At 42.3% G+C, this 16,315-nt stretch overlaps 2 protein-coding genes across 10 annotated transcripts in view; one reads left to right on the top strand and one right to left on the bottom strand.

Annotated features, from left to right (window-relative positions):
* Positions 1 to 66: 66 nt before the first annotated feature.
* Positions 67 to 3,390, top strand: c16h19orf85 (chromosome 16 C19orf85 homolog). Its single transcript, XM_079344405.1, has 4 exons — positions 67 to 221; positions 431 to 514; positions 1,295 to 1,484; positions 1,846 to 3,390. Exons 3-4 carry the CDS (start codon positions 1,297 to 1,299, stop codon positions 3,101 to 3,103), a joined length of 1,446 nt encoding a protein of 481 aa, XP_079200531.1. The 5' UTR covers positions 67 to 221; positions 431 to 514; positions 1,295 to 1,296; the 3' UTR covers positions 3,104 to 3,390.
* An 842-nt stretch (positions 3,391 to 4,232) lies between these two features.
* myh14 (myosin, heavy chain 14, non-muscle) overlaps positions 4,233 to 16,315 on the bottom strand; it is a 28,937-nt gene continuing 16,854 nt past the window's right edge. For 6 of the 9 annotated variants that reach the window (XM_079344382.1, XM_079344383.1, XM_079344387.1 and 3 more), the window contains 25 exons: positions 16,105 to 16,265; positions 15,161 to 15,269; positions 14,771 to 14,902; positions 14,451 to 14,657; positions 14,182 to 14,319; positions 13,900 to 14,023; positions 13,602 to 13,773; positions 13,285 to 13,497; positions 13,045 to 13,189; positions 12,764 to 12,970; positions 12,528 to 12,632; positions 12,182 to 12,334; positions 11,716 to 11,964; positions 11,511 to 11,624; positions 11,329 to 11,427; positions 11,030 to 11,242; positions 10,786 to 10,947; positions 10,396 to 10,524; positions 10,205 to 10,293; positions 9,986 to 10,109; positions 9,678 to 9,886; positions 9,305 to 9,413; positions 8,663 to 8,835; positions 8,427 to 8,450; positions 4,233 to 7,712 (listed from right to left, as the gene is read on the bottom strand). In XM_079344382.1, coding sequence (XP_079200508.1) covers positions 7,523 to 7,712; positions 8,427 to 8,450; positions 8,663 to 8,835; positions 9,305 to 9,413; positions 9,678 to 9,886; positions 9,986 to 10,109; positions 10,205 to 10,293; positions 10,396 to 10,524; positions 10,786 to 10,947; positions 11,030 to 11,242; positions 11,329 to 11,427; positions 11,511 to 11,624; positions 11,716 to 11,964; positions 12,182 to 12,334; positions 12,528 to 12,632; positions 12,764 to 12,970; positions 13,045 to 13,189; positions 13,285 to 13,497; positions 13,602 to 13,773; positions 13,900 to 14,023; positions 14,182 to 14,319; positions 14,451 to 14,657; positions 14,771 to 14,902; positions 15,161 to 15,269; positions 16,105 to 16,265 — 3,750 coding nt within the window. In that variant the 3' untranslated portion in view covers positions 4,233 to 7,522. Of the gene's footprint in view, positions 7,713 to 8,416; positions 8,451 to 8,662; positions 8,836 to 9,304; positions 9,414 to 9,677; positions 9,887 to 9,985; positions 10,110 to 10,204; positions 10,294 to 10,395; positions 10,525 to 10,785; positions 10,948 to 11,029; positions 11,243 to 11,328; positions 11,428 to 11,510; positions 11,625 to 11,715; positions 11,965 to 12,181; positions 12,335 to 12,527; positions 12,633 to 12,763; positions 12,971 to 13,044; positions 13,190 to 13,284; positions 13,498 to 13,601; positions 13,774 to 13,899; positions 14,024 to 14,181; positions 14,320 to 14,450; positions 14,658 to 14,770; positions 14,903 to 15,160; positions 15,270 to 16,104; positions 16,266 to 16,315 lie in introns of all 9 variants that reach the window. The other 3 variants (XM_079344384.1, XM_079344389.1, XM_079344390.1) reach the window with 2 other exon arrangements.

Genomic DNA, 16,315 nt, shown 5'->3' with positions numbered 1-16,315 from the left:
GCTAATGAATTACAAAGGTCAATAAAAGACATAGCAACCAAGTTAGCTCTTCCCACAGAGAATGTGATAATGAGGGCCAGAGTTTAAGCGGATCAATTAAAGGCCTTGTTAACTGCCTCAAATGCTGCGTTTGTGTCTCCCACTGTTTAACAAGCTGGCTTCAGTGTGACACACAATAGACACGTGCGCGCACACACCTCCACGAGCGGTTGACTTCTCAGGTAATTGCCTCTCATCGTGTCGCACTTCCTCTCTCTCTATTATCTGTCAAGTTGGCTTTCATTCAAATTGCTGAGAAAAAAAGGGTGGATTTGTCTATTTACATTGAGCTTTTATGTCACTTGACTTAATTTGCTGCACATAGACACAAAGCAAATACAGAGGCGTACATAAAGACATTTCCACACTTCTCCCTGTGTTGAACCAGCAGCCCGTCTCCTCCTCCTTCAGAGTGAGTTCTCAGGGCACTTTGTCAAGACACGAAGACAGCAGCAGCAGCAGCAGGAGGGATAAGGTAGATGTGTTTATATACTCTGTTTTCTATTGAAAAGTAATAATAATAATCTAACTGGCTTCCAAAAATTCAGATGCTTTTCTTAAAGGTAAAATAACTAAATGTAAAAATAACAATTACACGTCAGGTCTTTCATTGCATTGAGAAAATATATAAACATTCACATGTAGAAGCAATTAAATTCCCGGAATGTATCAAACATGTTTTGCTTGATCGTGCTCAAACTGATGCTACATTGTTTTTTCTCTATAATACAAGACTGGTGTGACTATTCAAGGAGTAAAAACACTACTGTTATGTACATTCATCAGCAGAAATGCTTTACATTTTACAAGTCACAAAGCTATAAGCCACCTTTTTAAAATAAAAGCTTTGGAGTAAAAATTTAAACATGTATTCATGTTTTGACACTGAGAACAGATACTTATCATGGCTAAAATTATTTGATTATTGAAGCTGAAATGTTCTTGTTCTGCTCATGCGATAGAGAAATGTGTCTTATTGTAATATTATTGTATTGTCTATTGCTGTACATTTACTTTGTTTCTTTTTAGGAGAAGGTTTTTGTGGAATTTCTTGATATAATTTTAAATGAATTATGTTTTTATTTAATCATTCGGTTTCATGCTTGTTAATTGATTAATTTTGTCTGCAAAGAAAACACTGAACAGGGTATTGTTGCACTGACTAAAATGTAGTGATAAATAGTTTGTTATAAATCTCAACTTTCTGAAAGTGTCGACCTAGTTTTGTTCATTACTTCCACCCTCTCTCCTGCAGCCATGCGTCCTACCATCTCTGTGTCTCTGGAGCCTGGGTTGGAGCGAGGGGTCCCGTGGGGTCGGGACCTTTACACCTTTGTTACATCAGCAGCAGGTCATATGATGCGGACCCTTCAGAAACCACGGAAGAACCGACCATCCAAACGGCAGGTCAACCACCGTCGCTTCCTGCACAATATGATTCAGAGGTGTGTTGTTGGAGCATCAGAAAAACAAAGATGTCAAATGAAATGCAACGAACACAACTATTTATCTCTAAACTGCACGTTAAAGAGAGGTGTTTTTTAGATGATAAGGGGGTTAGGAAAATGAAAAATACCTTGTTTCCTTATTAAAGCACATTCTCCTATTTAGACTTAAATATTGGCCCATACAACCCTACAATACTAATGGCAATAAAAAAAATACATATCTATGTCTTCGGTCAATTTCCTCATACTACCTTTTTGTGATTTTCAGAGTAAAACATTTTCTGACCAGCTGTCTTCTGGCCTTTTTGAAACTACTACTAAATGTATCCTCTTTCTCCTCGTCTGTCTCTCTCTACAGAAAGTTTGCAGACATAGAAGCAGCAAACCATAGACTTGCATCTGCTCTTAATTTGAAGGAGAAGGAGGAAACAAACGCGTCTCTTTCATCACAGAAGCCAGAGACCCCTAATCTGTCAGATATTCCCTCTGAAGATGGCCATCTACAACATCAAGATAAGTGCAGTGGTCATCCAAGAGCGGATGACATCAATGAGTCCAGTAGTGCTGTCTCTGTTGGCTCACATCAAATAGAAATCAATGAAAAGAATCAGCCAGAAACAGGACTTCTTTGGAAACGACAACCCAAATCACACCCCACCACATGCACTGCAGAGAAGAACAACCAAAGCAAAGGGAGGCAGAGAAAAGAGAGTCGAAACCTCAAACTGCTGGATTTCACATCTATAAGCTCCCCTAAAGGTATAGACTTCCACAACAGGTCAGATCTAGACAATACTGAGTGTGATGTATATGAAAGTCAGCCATTGTTGAACAGTTTCCTAGAAGACTCACAGAAAATTCAGCAGGACTCCAATTTCATCCAGTTTGGCCAAGATGTGGACATCTCTCTGTCTTACTCCCCAGAACTCTCTCCGTTGCCTCTTGATTCTTGTGACTTCTCAATGCAACTTTTAAAAGACGCGCTGACCCACAAAAATGCCTCTGATATTTCTGAGAGCCAGTGGACAGATTTTATAGATCTTTTCAGTGTTGGCAGTATGGACTTAGGAGGCTGCATGGATGTAGAGGCCTATCTTGAAAGTATCTGTGCTTGTCAAGGGGACGATGGGAAGGAATGCCGTGTGGATGGGTTTGGATTGTCAGGTCAGTCAGATAGTTTGATGCCAAAGATTTGCAGAAACAGATCTGAGGAGGAGGATTTTTATGCCGTGACAGGTGATAATAGATACGAGTGTGGATACATTTATCATGGAGATAATAGACTGACATTGAGACAAAACAAAGACATTTCAGGGGCGCAGTTTCACAACAGTAATCCATCTGAAGGTAGATTTATCATCCATAATCAGCTCTCCACATCAATCTGCTACGATTACAACTCCTCAGAGCTGCAGACGCACCACCGTCCTCATGAAGAGAGTCCCTGTATGATTGTAAGCTGTGAAAATAGTAAAAACTTTACATCATTCGAGGGTGTTGCTCAGTCATTCTCTGTCTCGCTTCACGATCCTGAGCACCGTCCAATACCAACACCACCACAGGAGGACGACTGGCTGTTCACCGACATCTTAAAGGACAGGAAGTCAACTGACTGATGGAAAGTTTAAAAAGTGATGCATGGAAAGATTCTGATGTCAATGTTGAGGGTGAAGGTAAAAGGGTTTGACCCATCCTTTTCTCATTTTAATGAAGAGTAAGAATAACCCATCTTTTAATGTGCAATTTGTTGATGGAGGAACTTGACGTTCGATGTATTTATTCACAATATGGTTAAGTATTTTTTCACATCATGAAAACCTCATTTTGTGATCTGATCTCACATGCCTTCCTGGTTGTTCTCTCGATGTTTAAATGTTCAGAATTGAATTTATGTACATGTTTATTTTTGAGCCCATACAGAGCTTACCTCATTAAAAAAGACCCAAGTTATATAACATGTTAGATTCAGAAAAGTACTTTCTCATTTTTTCTCGTAGAGAGAGCTTCCATTACTTTACATCTTCAAAGTGAATGAAAAAAACGTCTCATCCTTTTCGAGACTTTAAGCTCTTGTGATTGGCTTTTTTTCAGACTCCTTGTTACCTGTTTACACTGTTCACACTGGTGACAACTTTTTTTGTGGTTAAAATTATTTAACTTCCTTATGTTCACTATGTTCTTCCTTTTCACATCGAACCTTCTATGCATGTTTTTGTGTTTGATAGTGTGCAACTGAGTGTTTGTCTTAAACAGTGTTGTGATCGCAGTGATTGCCTAATTAAGTGGTTTATGTGACAGTGGTGACATATATTCACAATGCCAATAAACCATGAGGAGTGATGCAATATATACAAATATTGCTTTCAAATGTATGTATGGCAATGCTTGTTCTCCCTGTGTAACTGCGGCTTCTTGCAGAGTACTCCAGCTTCCTTCCACAGTCCAAAGACATGCTTGTTAGGTGTGAATGTGAATGTGGCTGGTTGTCTATCTCTAGCCCTGTGATGATTGGCCAACAGTCCAGGGTGTGCCTTGCCTCTTACCCAATGACAGCTGGGATCGGTTCCAGCCTTCCGGGGTCCCACATGGCTAAATGCATATTATGTCCTTTAGCAGGTGTAAATGCATTTGAACTGTGCATAAGTATTGTACTTTAAGATGTATTAACTACTGATACTCCACTGACAAAAAATGTGTGTACCAAGTTTGTACCCTAGAAAGACAAAACACACAGAAACACAAAGATCAAAACCAACGACATATATTGAAGTTAACCCCAGTCAGGTGTTTTATAATAACAGCATCATTAACAAAAAAAGGCTAAAACAATCAAACAAATGTTTCCAAAATGATCAAGTTCCACAGTAGCCATGAACAAATGCAGAGCGAAAAATAACACCTCAAAGAAGCACCAGCCTCGTCTCTTGCTACACATGAACAGAACTCATCCGTTCTCTCTCCAGTAGTTTCGGTTTCCACATGTCCTCAGATTCTGGTCTTTAAAGACGTGAACACAGTCGCCACGTTCAGACGCTCATATGACAATTTGAGATAACATTAGTGTGAACAGTTAAGAGTGAGGACACGTGATGTTAGCTCATTTGGCTTAATGCTGTCGGCGTCTGTGAGATAAATCACAAACACAACAAAGCAGACATGACGTGCTGACAATGTCCAGCTGTGTTTATCTCCATTTTGTGTAAAGTGCAGCGTTTACACGATATCTTAAAAAATAAAGCGTCAAAATCCTTTGCATATTGCTAAGATCAAAGAATTATACATTCAGAAAATAAAAAATAAAACTCTTTGCTAGGGCGGTATATATTCGTCGTCAGAACTCTCTCAATCCGAATGGTTGGATCTTTCTTCACCCCACACTGACTGGTAATCATGGTGAACTTGATATGGCAAAAAAAAAAAAATGCTATATATAATATGGATGCATGGAACAGAAGGTCTGTAGACTCTTATCGTTTAGTCATTGCAGACATTTGCTTTGCATTTTAGTTTCATTCTGTTTAAAGAACAGAAGGTAGAAGGAGTTGTCATGACAACCCTGTTTACCGAAAACTACTGGAACTGTCAATGGTAAAAACCAACACGATCATTTATATTTCCCACATGTTTGTATCACCAGAATCAAAAGAAAACATTCATAGCAGTTACAGAAACAATATATTGGCTGTCCTTTCAAACTATCTGTAGTTTCTTTAGTTCCAATTAAAATTTAAGCACCAGTGACGTTCTTCCTCATTTAAAGGGACAGCGTCTATCTTGGGAAAAAAGGCATTTTTTTGGGAAAGTTACATAAGATGATATGTGATGAAAAAAAAAAAGCTTCAACCAAAAGATAATGAGCTTAGCTTAGCACAAAGAGGAAACGGAAGCAGGCTAGCTAGCATTAAACTCACAAAATTCATCCAGAAAGCTCAGAGTTTGCACATATTAACTTGTTTTTTTAAACAACAAAGACTACATACAGTATGTTAAGTATAAATAAGTGAGGTTAAGAGGTGCTGTAGGTAGACTGGCAGGCTAGCTTGTTTCCACTTCTCAGTCTTTTAGCTAAGCTAAGCTAACCAGCGTCTGGTTTAAGCGTTATATTTACTGTAGAAACGTGGAGGGGGTGTCAATCTTTCCCAAAATGTTCAACTGTTCCTTTAAAGCATTGCTTTCTGTGACTTGATAAAAAAAGGACATTACATTAAGTTCCTGGACAGCGTCAAAGCTCTGACAGGCAAACAGGTGCTAAAGAAAGTTGTAAAAAAAAAAAAAAAAAAGATATGTTTTACAATAAATGAAAGAAAATGAGTAGGATGGAGTATTTTCATAGAAAGAAAAAAAACATTGTCTGTTACACAGCAGGGTAATCGAGCTGTATGTGGAGTTGGTTAACATCCCCCACCCCCCCACCCCAATACACCCACACACGCGTTTGTGTCTTTTAGGGCTGATAGCTAGGGTAAAAAAGTCTACCATTTGTTCAATCACTGATTTTTTTTCTGTTAAAAAAAAATCATTCCTCAATGCCTCAATTATGTTTTGTTTTTTTAATCTAACTCTACTGGTATCTGAAAAGGCTTTGAGTCTCATGCTCCATTCTTCTACTCGTTCAATGGATGACAGTAGAAAACCTCACCAGCCTCTACTTCTGTTGTCTACTTTGTTCTACTGCTACTCTACGTTCACTACAAATGTAAAGTCCCTTTTTCTCATCCATACGCCCACCGTTTGGTTCAACAAAAAAGCTTTGATGATCAATAATTTACAATCAGTCAAAATGACAATGTACAAGATGCTTGTTAAAATAAAATATGACATATGCATCAATTTGTCCCAATTTGGATAAAAAAAGATGAATTTATAAATTCCTCCACAGACCTTTTTTTAATGTATGCTGTGGTTGACAATCTATAAATCTGTACTTTCTTTCCTAACCAGTCACACCAGTTATTCACCTGAAACATCCTCTTGCTGTGACACTGACTGAAACGAGTCTGAGCCGTGATGTGACCCAAATAATCTGACTGTCATGCCTCTTACTGAAAATGACCTGCGTTCAATAACTTAAGTTCACATTGGATATAAATTATACAAATTTATGAAGCAATAAGTCAAGACTTTAGTTTAAGAAACTATCTAATACTACCTACTGCGGTACCTAACAACAAACGGTTTCTAATCTACAGCAAAAGGATTCTCCCCTTAATACAACATTAATGCATCTGAACGTCATCCAGGCTGCTTTGTAGATCAATGTGTAACAGAACTTTGTGTAGTTACTTTTCAAAAACAGTTTTATTAAATATTGAATACTAATTGCCATTTCTCTATTGCTAAGTCACCCATTATGTCTGCCAGTCTTTCGACTGGCTGTCACCCTCTGTTTTATCTTCTTTATTTCATGTTTCTCATTGTTTTGTACAAACTGACAGAAAACATCACTGTATGTTTTTGACTCCTCTTATTAACGTATCATGTATCTAGATTGTCTTTTAAACGTTTTTCCACCCTTTTTAAAATCAGGTTAAATATTAAACCCTTATCATGGCTTTGTTCTGAAATACTTCCTAATGTAAAAGAAGTCACCATCATAATGTTTTCACTCATCTAATAACTGTACAGCATCGTGAGATGAGTTGAAAACCACTTTCCAACTTTTCACCACTTTTCACTTTCCAACTTGAGCTCTGGTAAATGCAGTTTAGTTACTCAGAAGTTCATGACATTGACACAGTCTGTTTTTCATCTCACAGTTTGTTACAAAATCAGAATCAGTTCCAGTCACCACTTTTTAAAATCAGATTTTTACATTTGAATCTGTTTATCACTGAGGTTAAAGCACCCCATGTTTGGACTCTTCATGACGTTATAAAGAGTTGTTCTGTACTGTGTGTGTGTGACACCCAATCATCTTTGAGTAGTCAAGGCTGTTGTGTGTGTGTGTGTGTGTGTGTGTGTGTGTGTGTGTGTGTGTGTGTGTGTGTGTGTGTGAGTGTGTGAGCGCTGTGTGTGTAACCGAGTCTATGAGTGCGTCACTCTGTGTTGTTGACGCTGTAGGGTGGCGGAGGGTCCAGGCTGTGTTCGGAGGAAGGAGTAGGGGTCCCTGGGAATCCAGAAGAGGGGGTTGGGGACGCGGGGGGCTCCTCTGAGTCAGAATTCTCATATGAGAGGTCGTCAACCAGTGCTCTGCGTCCACGCATTGCCAGGGGCAACGGTGCTCGCCTGGACAGGACGGGAGAGAAAGAGTGAGATTGTGTTCTGATGTGAATCAGTTCATTGGTGTGATTGCTTCATAAAATTACTCGATTTGCAGAAGTAGAAGATGGCCCTGACTTTGAGCCCAAACCTGCTGGAAGCTGGAAAAGCGGTAAACTAGCTCATTTTGATTGCTTAATGACTTCAATTATTTGTTAATAACCAACTTAGGGTTGTCAATACATCACAACTGAATGTTCGTGTGCTTGGTGGACGTTAGTAAGAAAGCTTACAACTGAATCATGTTAGTGACACAGGTCACGTTGGTGCTGTGTCCCACACAGACAGAGCAAAGTGTGAGCGTTAATCTCACAGCCGAGATAAATTGTTAAATAGAATCCATTTCGATGAGACACGATCAACAGGAGACTCTGCGTCAGTCGGTTAGTAAGACTAACCAGGGATTTCACATAATAAAGGCGCACAGAGCACATACGCATCATTACATTTCAAATTTGAGGATATTTTAATATATCTCGAATTTTTATTTATGTTTATGATATCCTCTTTTAAAGTTTCTTCTTCCCTTTGTCACGATGCTTCTGACGTCTCGTGTGAATTGCCTCGTTGCTGAACGACATATACACATACTTTGTGCACTGTGGACGTGAAAAGAGCCTCCACCTTTAAGCACAAACACCCAGATATAATGAAAAACAAAAGACACGCACAGTCACCTACTTATCTGGCCTCCACTCTGGGACGCTGAGTGTTGGTATGACGGAGACAGGTGGACAGTTTGTCAGTGTTAGATGGACACAAACAGAAAACAACAAAAGGAAAAGTAAACACAAATGATAACAAGTTAATGGGGGGTTAAAAACAAAACAACAACAAATGATGATGAATAAATCCCACACACACACACACAAACCAAACATACACTTAAACACACACACACACACAAATGTGGTTACCTGAGCTGGCTGCGGAGAGACGTGATCTCTCGCGTCATGGTCTGACTGCTGTCGGTGATCTCCTCCAGCTCCCTCTGCAGCTTTCTCTTCTGAGCGTTGGAGCGAGAGTTCTCCTCCTCGACCTCCTCCAGCTGCCTCTTCAGCTGCTTCAGGCGGACCATCGACTTATCCAGCTGTCGGAGGAGGAGAAGGAGGAGGAGGAGGAAGAGGGGGAGGAAAGGAGAGGGAAAGAGGGTATCGCAGTGGTCATCGTGAGGAGAAAGAGGGGAAGAAGAAAAATGAGAAGTGGAGCGATGTATAAAAACAGAGATTAGTAGTCAGAGTAGGAGGACTGACAGGGATCAGGAGTCAGATTAAACCTGGGAGATTATCAACAACGATGTTTTTGGAGGACAGTCAGCCTCTGTGGTTGAGGGATTGTGTTTGTTTTTTTCTGTGGGATTAGGATTAGGTTGGATTGAGCTGGATAAATCACTCATTTTAGGATGATTTTTCAACACTCTTGTGGCCATGGACATAATTACAGTATCAGTTTGGCTGCACTGACTGCCATTGTATCTTCACGTCGTGCTTTGTGACAGGTGATCATTGTCTGCATGTGTGTCTTCTTATGAGGATGTTGAAGTTGTAAAGTTTTGTTACCTGTTCTCTGTACTGGTCTGCATGTCTCCTCTCGTCTTCCGCCTGCATCATCACCTCCTTCAGTTTCTTCTCCGTCTTCCGCACCAGTTTGTTTGCGATGGCTCTTTCCCTGATAGAAAATAAAGATCACAATAAGATACAAAAAAAAAACTGAATACATCTTTCATGAGCTTCAACTTGAAACAAGAGCTTGAAAATCGGGGGAAGCATCCCTCACTAGATTAGTATCTATAAAATCCTGATTGGTCCTTGTGTTCTTCCCCTTAACATGTTTTCATTGTCACTGTGTGCTCCTTTCAACAATGCTTTAAGGGTTTACTTGAAAGGGCATTTCTGTCAAACCTATCAGAATGCGTGTGTTTCTTTGTCTCACTGTCTCTCTTGCTCCAGCTGCTCGTCCATTGACTCTATCTTGGCCTCCAGGGCAGCAACGCTGAGCCTGTTTTTCCCCCTTACAGCTCCCTCCATCTCCCCAAGTCGGGCCTTCAGCTCCTTGTTCTGTCTCTCCAGCTGCTCCCGCGCCGACTCCGCCTTCTGGGCCAGAGTCCTCTCCCCCTGCAGCTGCACCGTCATAGTCTCAACCTGTGCAGCACATGAGAGCAGATGTTATAACATGATGCTTACGAGTGTTAATTACATGTGTGTATGTGTGTGTGTGTGTGTGTAAGCTTTCCACTGTACCTGTAGAGCAGTCTTCCTCTGTCTCTCTGACACGAGTTCAGTGTTACTCTGCTCCTCCTCGAGCTCCTCCTCCAGCTGACTGACCCGTGCTTCTAACCTCCTCTTCTCTTCAAACAGTGCGTTCCTGAACAAACACACAGTGTAAGAATGACCAACAAGTCCATATTCTAACCAGGCACACTAATTAAAATAAATCGGACGTATTAAAGTGATACTAACTTTCCAGAGCTGCTGTTGACCATCTCGTCAGCTATCTCGTCTCTCTCCTGTTGAGCCTGTCTCTTCTGCCTCTCTGACACAGACAGCTCCTACACACAATGAATGTAGATAGGGGTTAAAAGTTTTTTCTTTTCCCAAACTGATTTCAAAGCTTTATGCGTTTCTGTTGGTTTTCAGTGAATTACACCCACCTCAGTGTACTGCAGGACTTCTGCCTCCAGTGTCTGGATCTTCTTTTCGCTGTCTTTGGACTGTGCGATCACCTCTTCCCGAGACAACTTGAGCTCTTCCAGCTCACGCAGAGCCTCTTTCATTTGACCCTGTGACGATGAGAGATCATTGTTTTTAAATGCAGCCTAGTGATAAGTATTGAAAAATAATGTGTTGTCTCTTGCAGTCTGGATTTGGTTCCCTGCATCTCTGTAAGGTCAGTATACTGTCATGTTTGTGAGGGTTCTCAGCCACCCAGCTAATTGTTCAGAAGAGGAATAACCTTTTAGATGCAAGGTAAAAAGAAAACCTTGGTGGACAAAACAATAAAAACATAATTCAGTTAGAATTGGTTCCTTTTTTTTTTTTACCTGCAGCCTCCTGAGCTGTTTCACAGTCTCTTCTTTTCCCCGGGTTGTTGTCTCCACCTGGGCCTCAGCATCCTGCAGTTCTGCTTCCAGCTGTTTCTTGGAAGACACAGCCTGAGACCGCTGACTCCTCTCCTCCTCCAGCTGGATCTCCAACTCCCTAACCTAGCAGAGGTAAGGAGGACAATAATGATTGATCTGAGGACGCTGTCTGCGACTTCCTCCCGTCCTTCCGCTCTCTTTCTACCTGTTTGCTGAGAGCCCTCCTCTTCTCCTCTCCCTTCTCCTCGCTGTTGCCTATCTCCCTCTCAAACTGAGCCTTGAGCGCCTGCAGGGTGACCTCCAGCCTCAGCCTCGAGTTCTCCGCCTCTGACAGCTCCTCCTCCAGCTCCTGCGTCTGAACACGCAGGCTCTGAACTTCTGTGTCTAAGGCCCTCCTGGCCCGCTCCAGCTCGTGGACCTAGCACATAAGGAGAAAGGAGGTGGTGACTCACTTAGGAATGAGACAGAGAAATGTTCAAGGAGTCCAATAAGATAATTCCTCACATTCTTGCCAACGTCATCCTGCTGGTTCACAAGCTGTTCCATTTCAAAACGGAGCTGCTTGTTAGACCTCTCAAGCTCTTCCCTCTGGTCCTGGGCCTCCTACACACAGAAACAGGAAAACGTTTATCCGCACAATATCAGATACACAAATACTATATTTTGTCTGCTCTCAGTGAGTGTACCTGCAGGGCTCGGGAAAGGGACAGATATCTTGTGTCCTTCTCTCGGCTGTCTGCTTCTGCTCGGTCCTTCTCCTCTGCCAGCCGAGCGCTCACCGCCTTCTCCTCCGCCAGACACTGAGGAAGAGGAGGAAGAGCTCAATACCGGAGACATTTCAATAATATATTTGTTTCAACCTTTGTAGAAAAGAAAGAATGAAGTTCTGACCTGGTCAAACTTCTTCTGCCTCTTCTCCAGGGCCATGCAGTTCTGTCTCTCTCTCTGCAGTGCAAGCGTCATGTCTTCTATCTCCTCCCTCAGTCGCTCCCTCTGTCTCTCCACTCTCTCCTTCTCCTCCTCCTTCTGCTTCTCTCTCTGCATGGTGCCGTCGAGCTCTCTCTGGAGTTTCCTGCGCGTCTCCTCTCCGGACTCCACCGCGGTGTTCACCTCCTCGGACTGCTTACGGAGCTCTGCAAGCTGAAGGATTCAAAAGTGTCATATTTGGATTACTTTGGATTTATGAAACACAAAAAACTGAAATGAGATATTTACAGTATTTTATATATATATATAAAATGTTTTGTGTTGTATATGGTCCATCATTGTGACATTTTACTGCTGCTAACCATGATCTGGAGAATGCACTTATTCACATCATTTTCAAAGTAAGAACTTCAGTGTGCCTTTGATGTACCTGTTGTGTGTGAGTCTGAATCTGCCGGGCCAACTCCTTATTCCTCTCCTCCTCCTCCTCCAGCCTCTCCATCAGACCGTTCTTCTCCTCCTCCAGCGCTCGTACCCGAGAGCCCAGAGCCATCTTTTGACGGGTTTCATCCTGCAGCTGTTCCTGAGGGACAAGAAAACACAAGAGTGTCAATGAAAGCCCCATGGTTGTCTGTGCTTTGTGGGTGTATAAGAGTGAAGGCTTGAGGACAAAATCTGGTTCATTTTCTTCAGCAGGTTTCAGTAATGAGTTTGCGATTTTTTCTTAACTGTAGGAGCGAGAGCTAAAAGCGTCCTTGGATGTTGCATTTTGTTACCTTTGCATCATTCAGCTGGCTCTCCAGGCTGCTGACCTCTTTAGAGAGCCGGAGTGATTTGGTGTCATAGGAGGACAAGCTGCCTGAGATGGATTCAATCTCACACTGGAAACGACAACGTTAGTTAACTTAAGCAGGACCAGTTTGATGAAATTCAGAAGGAAAAAAGGCGACTTTTTCGAGGTATAAAAAATGAACACTAAAACATGAAATGAAGTTTGTGTGACCATTTGCACCTGTAGCTTGTGCACCCGCTCTTCTTTCTCCTCCCTCTCTCTTTCGACCTGAGTCATTCGGGCGCTGAGCTCCTGCAGTTGACTCTCCGCCCTCTTGCGGCCTCTCTCGCTCTCTGTACGACCCGCTTGCAGGCTCTTGATCTCGGAGGTCAAATTCTGCCTCTCTTCTTCCAGCATTGACTTGGCCTTCTCCAACGACTGACGTGCCTGAAAGACATCCCGGATGAGCGGCCGTGCATATTCACACGATGACACTGTTTTTAACTGTGCGTTCCTCTTACTCTCTTGCTATTGTCTAGCTGTTCCTGCAGGCCGTCTATGGCGCCGCTGTGTTTGACTCGGAGTTCTGATAGCTGGCCCTCATGGTGACGAGTTTCCTCTTCAACACGCCGCTGGAGATCATTTAACTCAGACTCACGACGAGACCTACGTCGGAAGATGAGGACGGAGGTTAAAGGGTTGTTCAAAATATGCAACAATCATTTCCCGGGATCGTTCATTTTTGCATTAGTGAAGCAAACCTTAGCTCCTGCTGGGCAGCCGTGGTGTCCAGAGTGTCCTCCAGCTCAGTCCTCAAAGCCTCCAGCTCCTCCCCGAGGTCCCGCCTCTGCTTCTCTGCCCTTTCCCTCATCCCTCGTTCATTCTCCACCTCCTCCTTCAGCTCAGACACCTGAGACATGGCCTCCCTCAGTGACCTCTGAGATTCTGCACGACGCGCTCCCTCTTCCTCCAGCCTGACAAAAAACAGGGAAAGAGTAAGACGCAAGCGAGTGAGATATCCCTTACGAGCTTTTTAGATGTGTTTCCGTCTCTGATTTTATTTTGTCTTGTGTCTCACCGGCCCTGCAGGACGGTGATTTCTTTCTCTTTCTGATTCAGACTGCCCCTCAGCTCAGCGGACATCATGCCCAGATCTGAAAGCTGCTCCTGGGCCTCCACAGTTTCGTTCTCCATCCTCCTCCTCATCTTCTCCTGCTCCAGGCGACCCTGCTCCTCGCGCTTCAGACGCTCTGCGCACAATTTGACGAGGAGTCAGATGACAGATCGAACAGCAAAGTTGTTCATGCTGACTTCCACTTCATTTCAGCACATTCGATAATTTGAATGCAATCGCTGTGTAATATTTAGACAGTTACCCTCAAAGTCGGCGATGATCGCTTCCTGTTTGTTCTTGAGTTTGTTCAGACTTTTTGTTTTCTCCTCTTCTTCAGTGAGCTGATCGGTTATTTCACTCAGACGCTCCTCAAACTGTTTTTTCTCCTGCTCAGAAAAAAAGAAGAAAACAACACAGTGTTGGATCAGGAAGCTTTCATACACCACACGTTTTACACATTGCCATACGCTCAACTCATATCTACATACATAGAATACAAGTGGAAGAGTGACAGTAGATAATGAAGTTTTAATATGAAGCCCACCTTGCCGAGTCGGTCTCTCTGCTCCACTGCATTCATCAAATCTGTTTCTAGACTCTTCACTTTGGTCTCCAAGGTAACCTTCTCCAGCAGGAGGCGCTGTCGTGCACTTTCCTCCTCCTCTAACTGCTCCTCTAGGTCCTGATGAGGTTAGAATATGCACAATGTTGCAGGTTAAGTAAAGACGTATTAATTTAACTTAAAGCAAATCTGGAAGAAAAACTGATGAGTTGCTTTAAGTGTCTCTCACTGTATTGACTTTATATCCTGACCTGTATATTCTGATGCATCTTCTTCTTCTCATTCGTCAGTTGCCCACTTCTCTCCTCCTCTTCCTCAAGCCGACTCTCCAGCTCGCCCATCACCTCCTCCAGCTCCTGTTTCCGAGTGGCTAACCTGGCCCTCATCTCCTCCGCCTCTGCAAACAGTTCTGCCTCGGCCTGCAGCTGGTCGGCCAGCACCGCCTTCTCCTCCAGCAGCTACATGAAAACAGAAAAGGAGGAGGAGGAGGGGGAAGAGAAGTGAGGCTCTGATTCATAGAAGAGAGGGGAGCAGAGGATTAAAAGGAGTTTTCTTTTTTTTTCTTTTTTACCTGATTATGTTTCTGGTCTAATTCAGAATACTCTTCTTCCACTCGGGTGAGATTGTCTTTGGCCTTCTGGAGCTGAACTTCCCTGGCCTGGATCTCCTCATCTTGCCGGGACACTTGCAGCAGTGGCTTAACCTTAATGAAATAGAACAAGCGTCACATGTTATTGTGAGGTAAGTCCCCATTTCATGTTTACATTTCCTGCTTTACCTTTGAAGGACATCAAGAATGAAGCCTGTTTTTCAAAGGTTCTAACACAAGTTTGTCATTATCTTAAATTCATCAGCTAGTAATAAGGGTTGATAACATTAGCAAATATCTAAACACTCTGTCAGAGAGAACGTGCATATATTTATGTATGATTAATGTCCATGTGTATGGTGTGCACTGTACCTTTGTAAACAGACGCCACCACTGCCAGTTCCTGAGTTTGAGGTAAGCAGCACAGTTCCTCTGCATGACCCTCATCGCACTCAGCTGCTGCTGCTTCTTCAAGAAGGCTCTGAAAGAAATAAAAAACGACATAAATCAACCAGCATCCATGTGCATGTGCAGGAAGTCTCTGCATCGTCTCATTGGTTGATTGTCCCTTCAGAAACAGAAACATGACGATGTCAGACATTAGCTTTTCTTCACGCTCATCATTTAAAAACACATTTTACTCCCAGCTACTACAGAGAATTTCATCTTTAAGCGTTTCACAAGATCAGTAATGAACAGCAGGCCAAGTCAACGTTCTTTTATAAAGAAAATTAAACAACAACCTCGGTTGACTGACACACTTTAATTTTTTACAGAACGATTAAAGATTCTGTTTTCACAAACATTTGGTTACATCCCATTAAAAAAACAACAACAACATCGATTTTAAAGTCAAGGACATCACAGGCACACTTTGTTTGAATATGCACACTGACATAGCAATATTGTTTTCTTTATAATGTTTTTACATTTTCTGGATCACTTTGAATGACCCTCATGTAGAATTAACCTCAGCTCCACTGATGATCAGTGATGTTGTCAACTTCATGTCAACGCTCCTTCCCTTCCTTCCAATGAATAATTGATGCTCCCTTAAGAGTGAAATACAAAACGGCCTCCTTCAACAAGTGCTTCTTACAGAGAAACCACACCGAGTTAAACGTTTGTCTGCTTCGGTTTCATTCAGTAAATTAAAGATTTATTGACTGGCACAAGTTGAATCCAATCAATTAATGTAGAGCACTAATATAACAAACGGAGCGCTGTTCAGACATGATAAATATGTGAAGACGTCTAATGGAACATCAAATAAACAAACATCTCTTTCTCTCTCATGTTCAAGTTCAACCTCTTACTTGCGTGCGAGGTAGCCTCTGGCTGCGCTCTGGAAGCGTATGATGGTGTCTGTGATCTTAAGGTCTCGTTCTTCCTCCAGGTGAGCCAGGACTCCAGCTCGGAAGAAGACTTTACTCTGACCCACCCTGAACAGGTTGTGGTCCAGTTCCAAAGCTTTGATCTGAACGAGGAAACAGCATCCAGTTTGCAACGTTGTGTCTCCTCTATTTG

This window comes from Symphodus melops (genome assembly GCF_947650265.1).
Source record: "Symphodus melops genome assembly, chromosome: 5".
NCBI lineage: Eukaryota > Metazoa > Chordata > Actinopteri > Labriformes > Labridae > Symphodus > Symphodus melops.
Note: the sequence above shows the minus strand (reverse complement) of the source record. Positions and strands in the feature narration are given on the sequence as shown.

Bases quoted from the DNA above. Each gene is read 5' to 3' on its own strand.
- c16h19orf85 (XM_079344405.1), top strand. From the start codon at position 1,297: ATGCGTCCTACCATCTCTGTGTCTCTGGAGCCTGGGTTGGAGCGAGGG. The intron at 1,485-1,845 runs GTGTGTTGTTGG...CTCTCTCTACAG, and splicing joins CTGCACAATATGATTCAGAG to AAAGTTTGCAGACATAGAAG.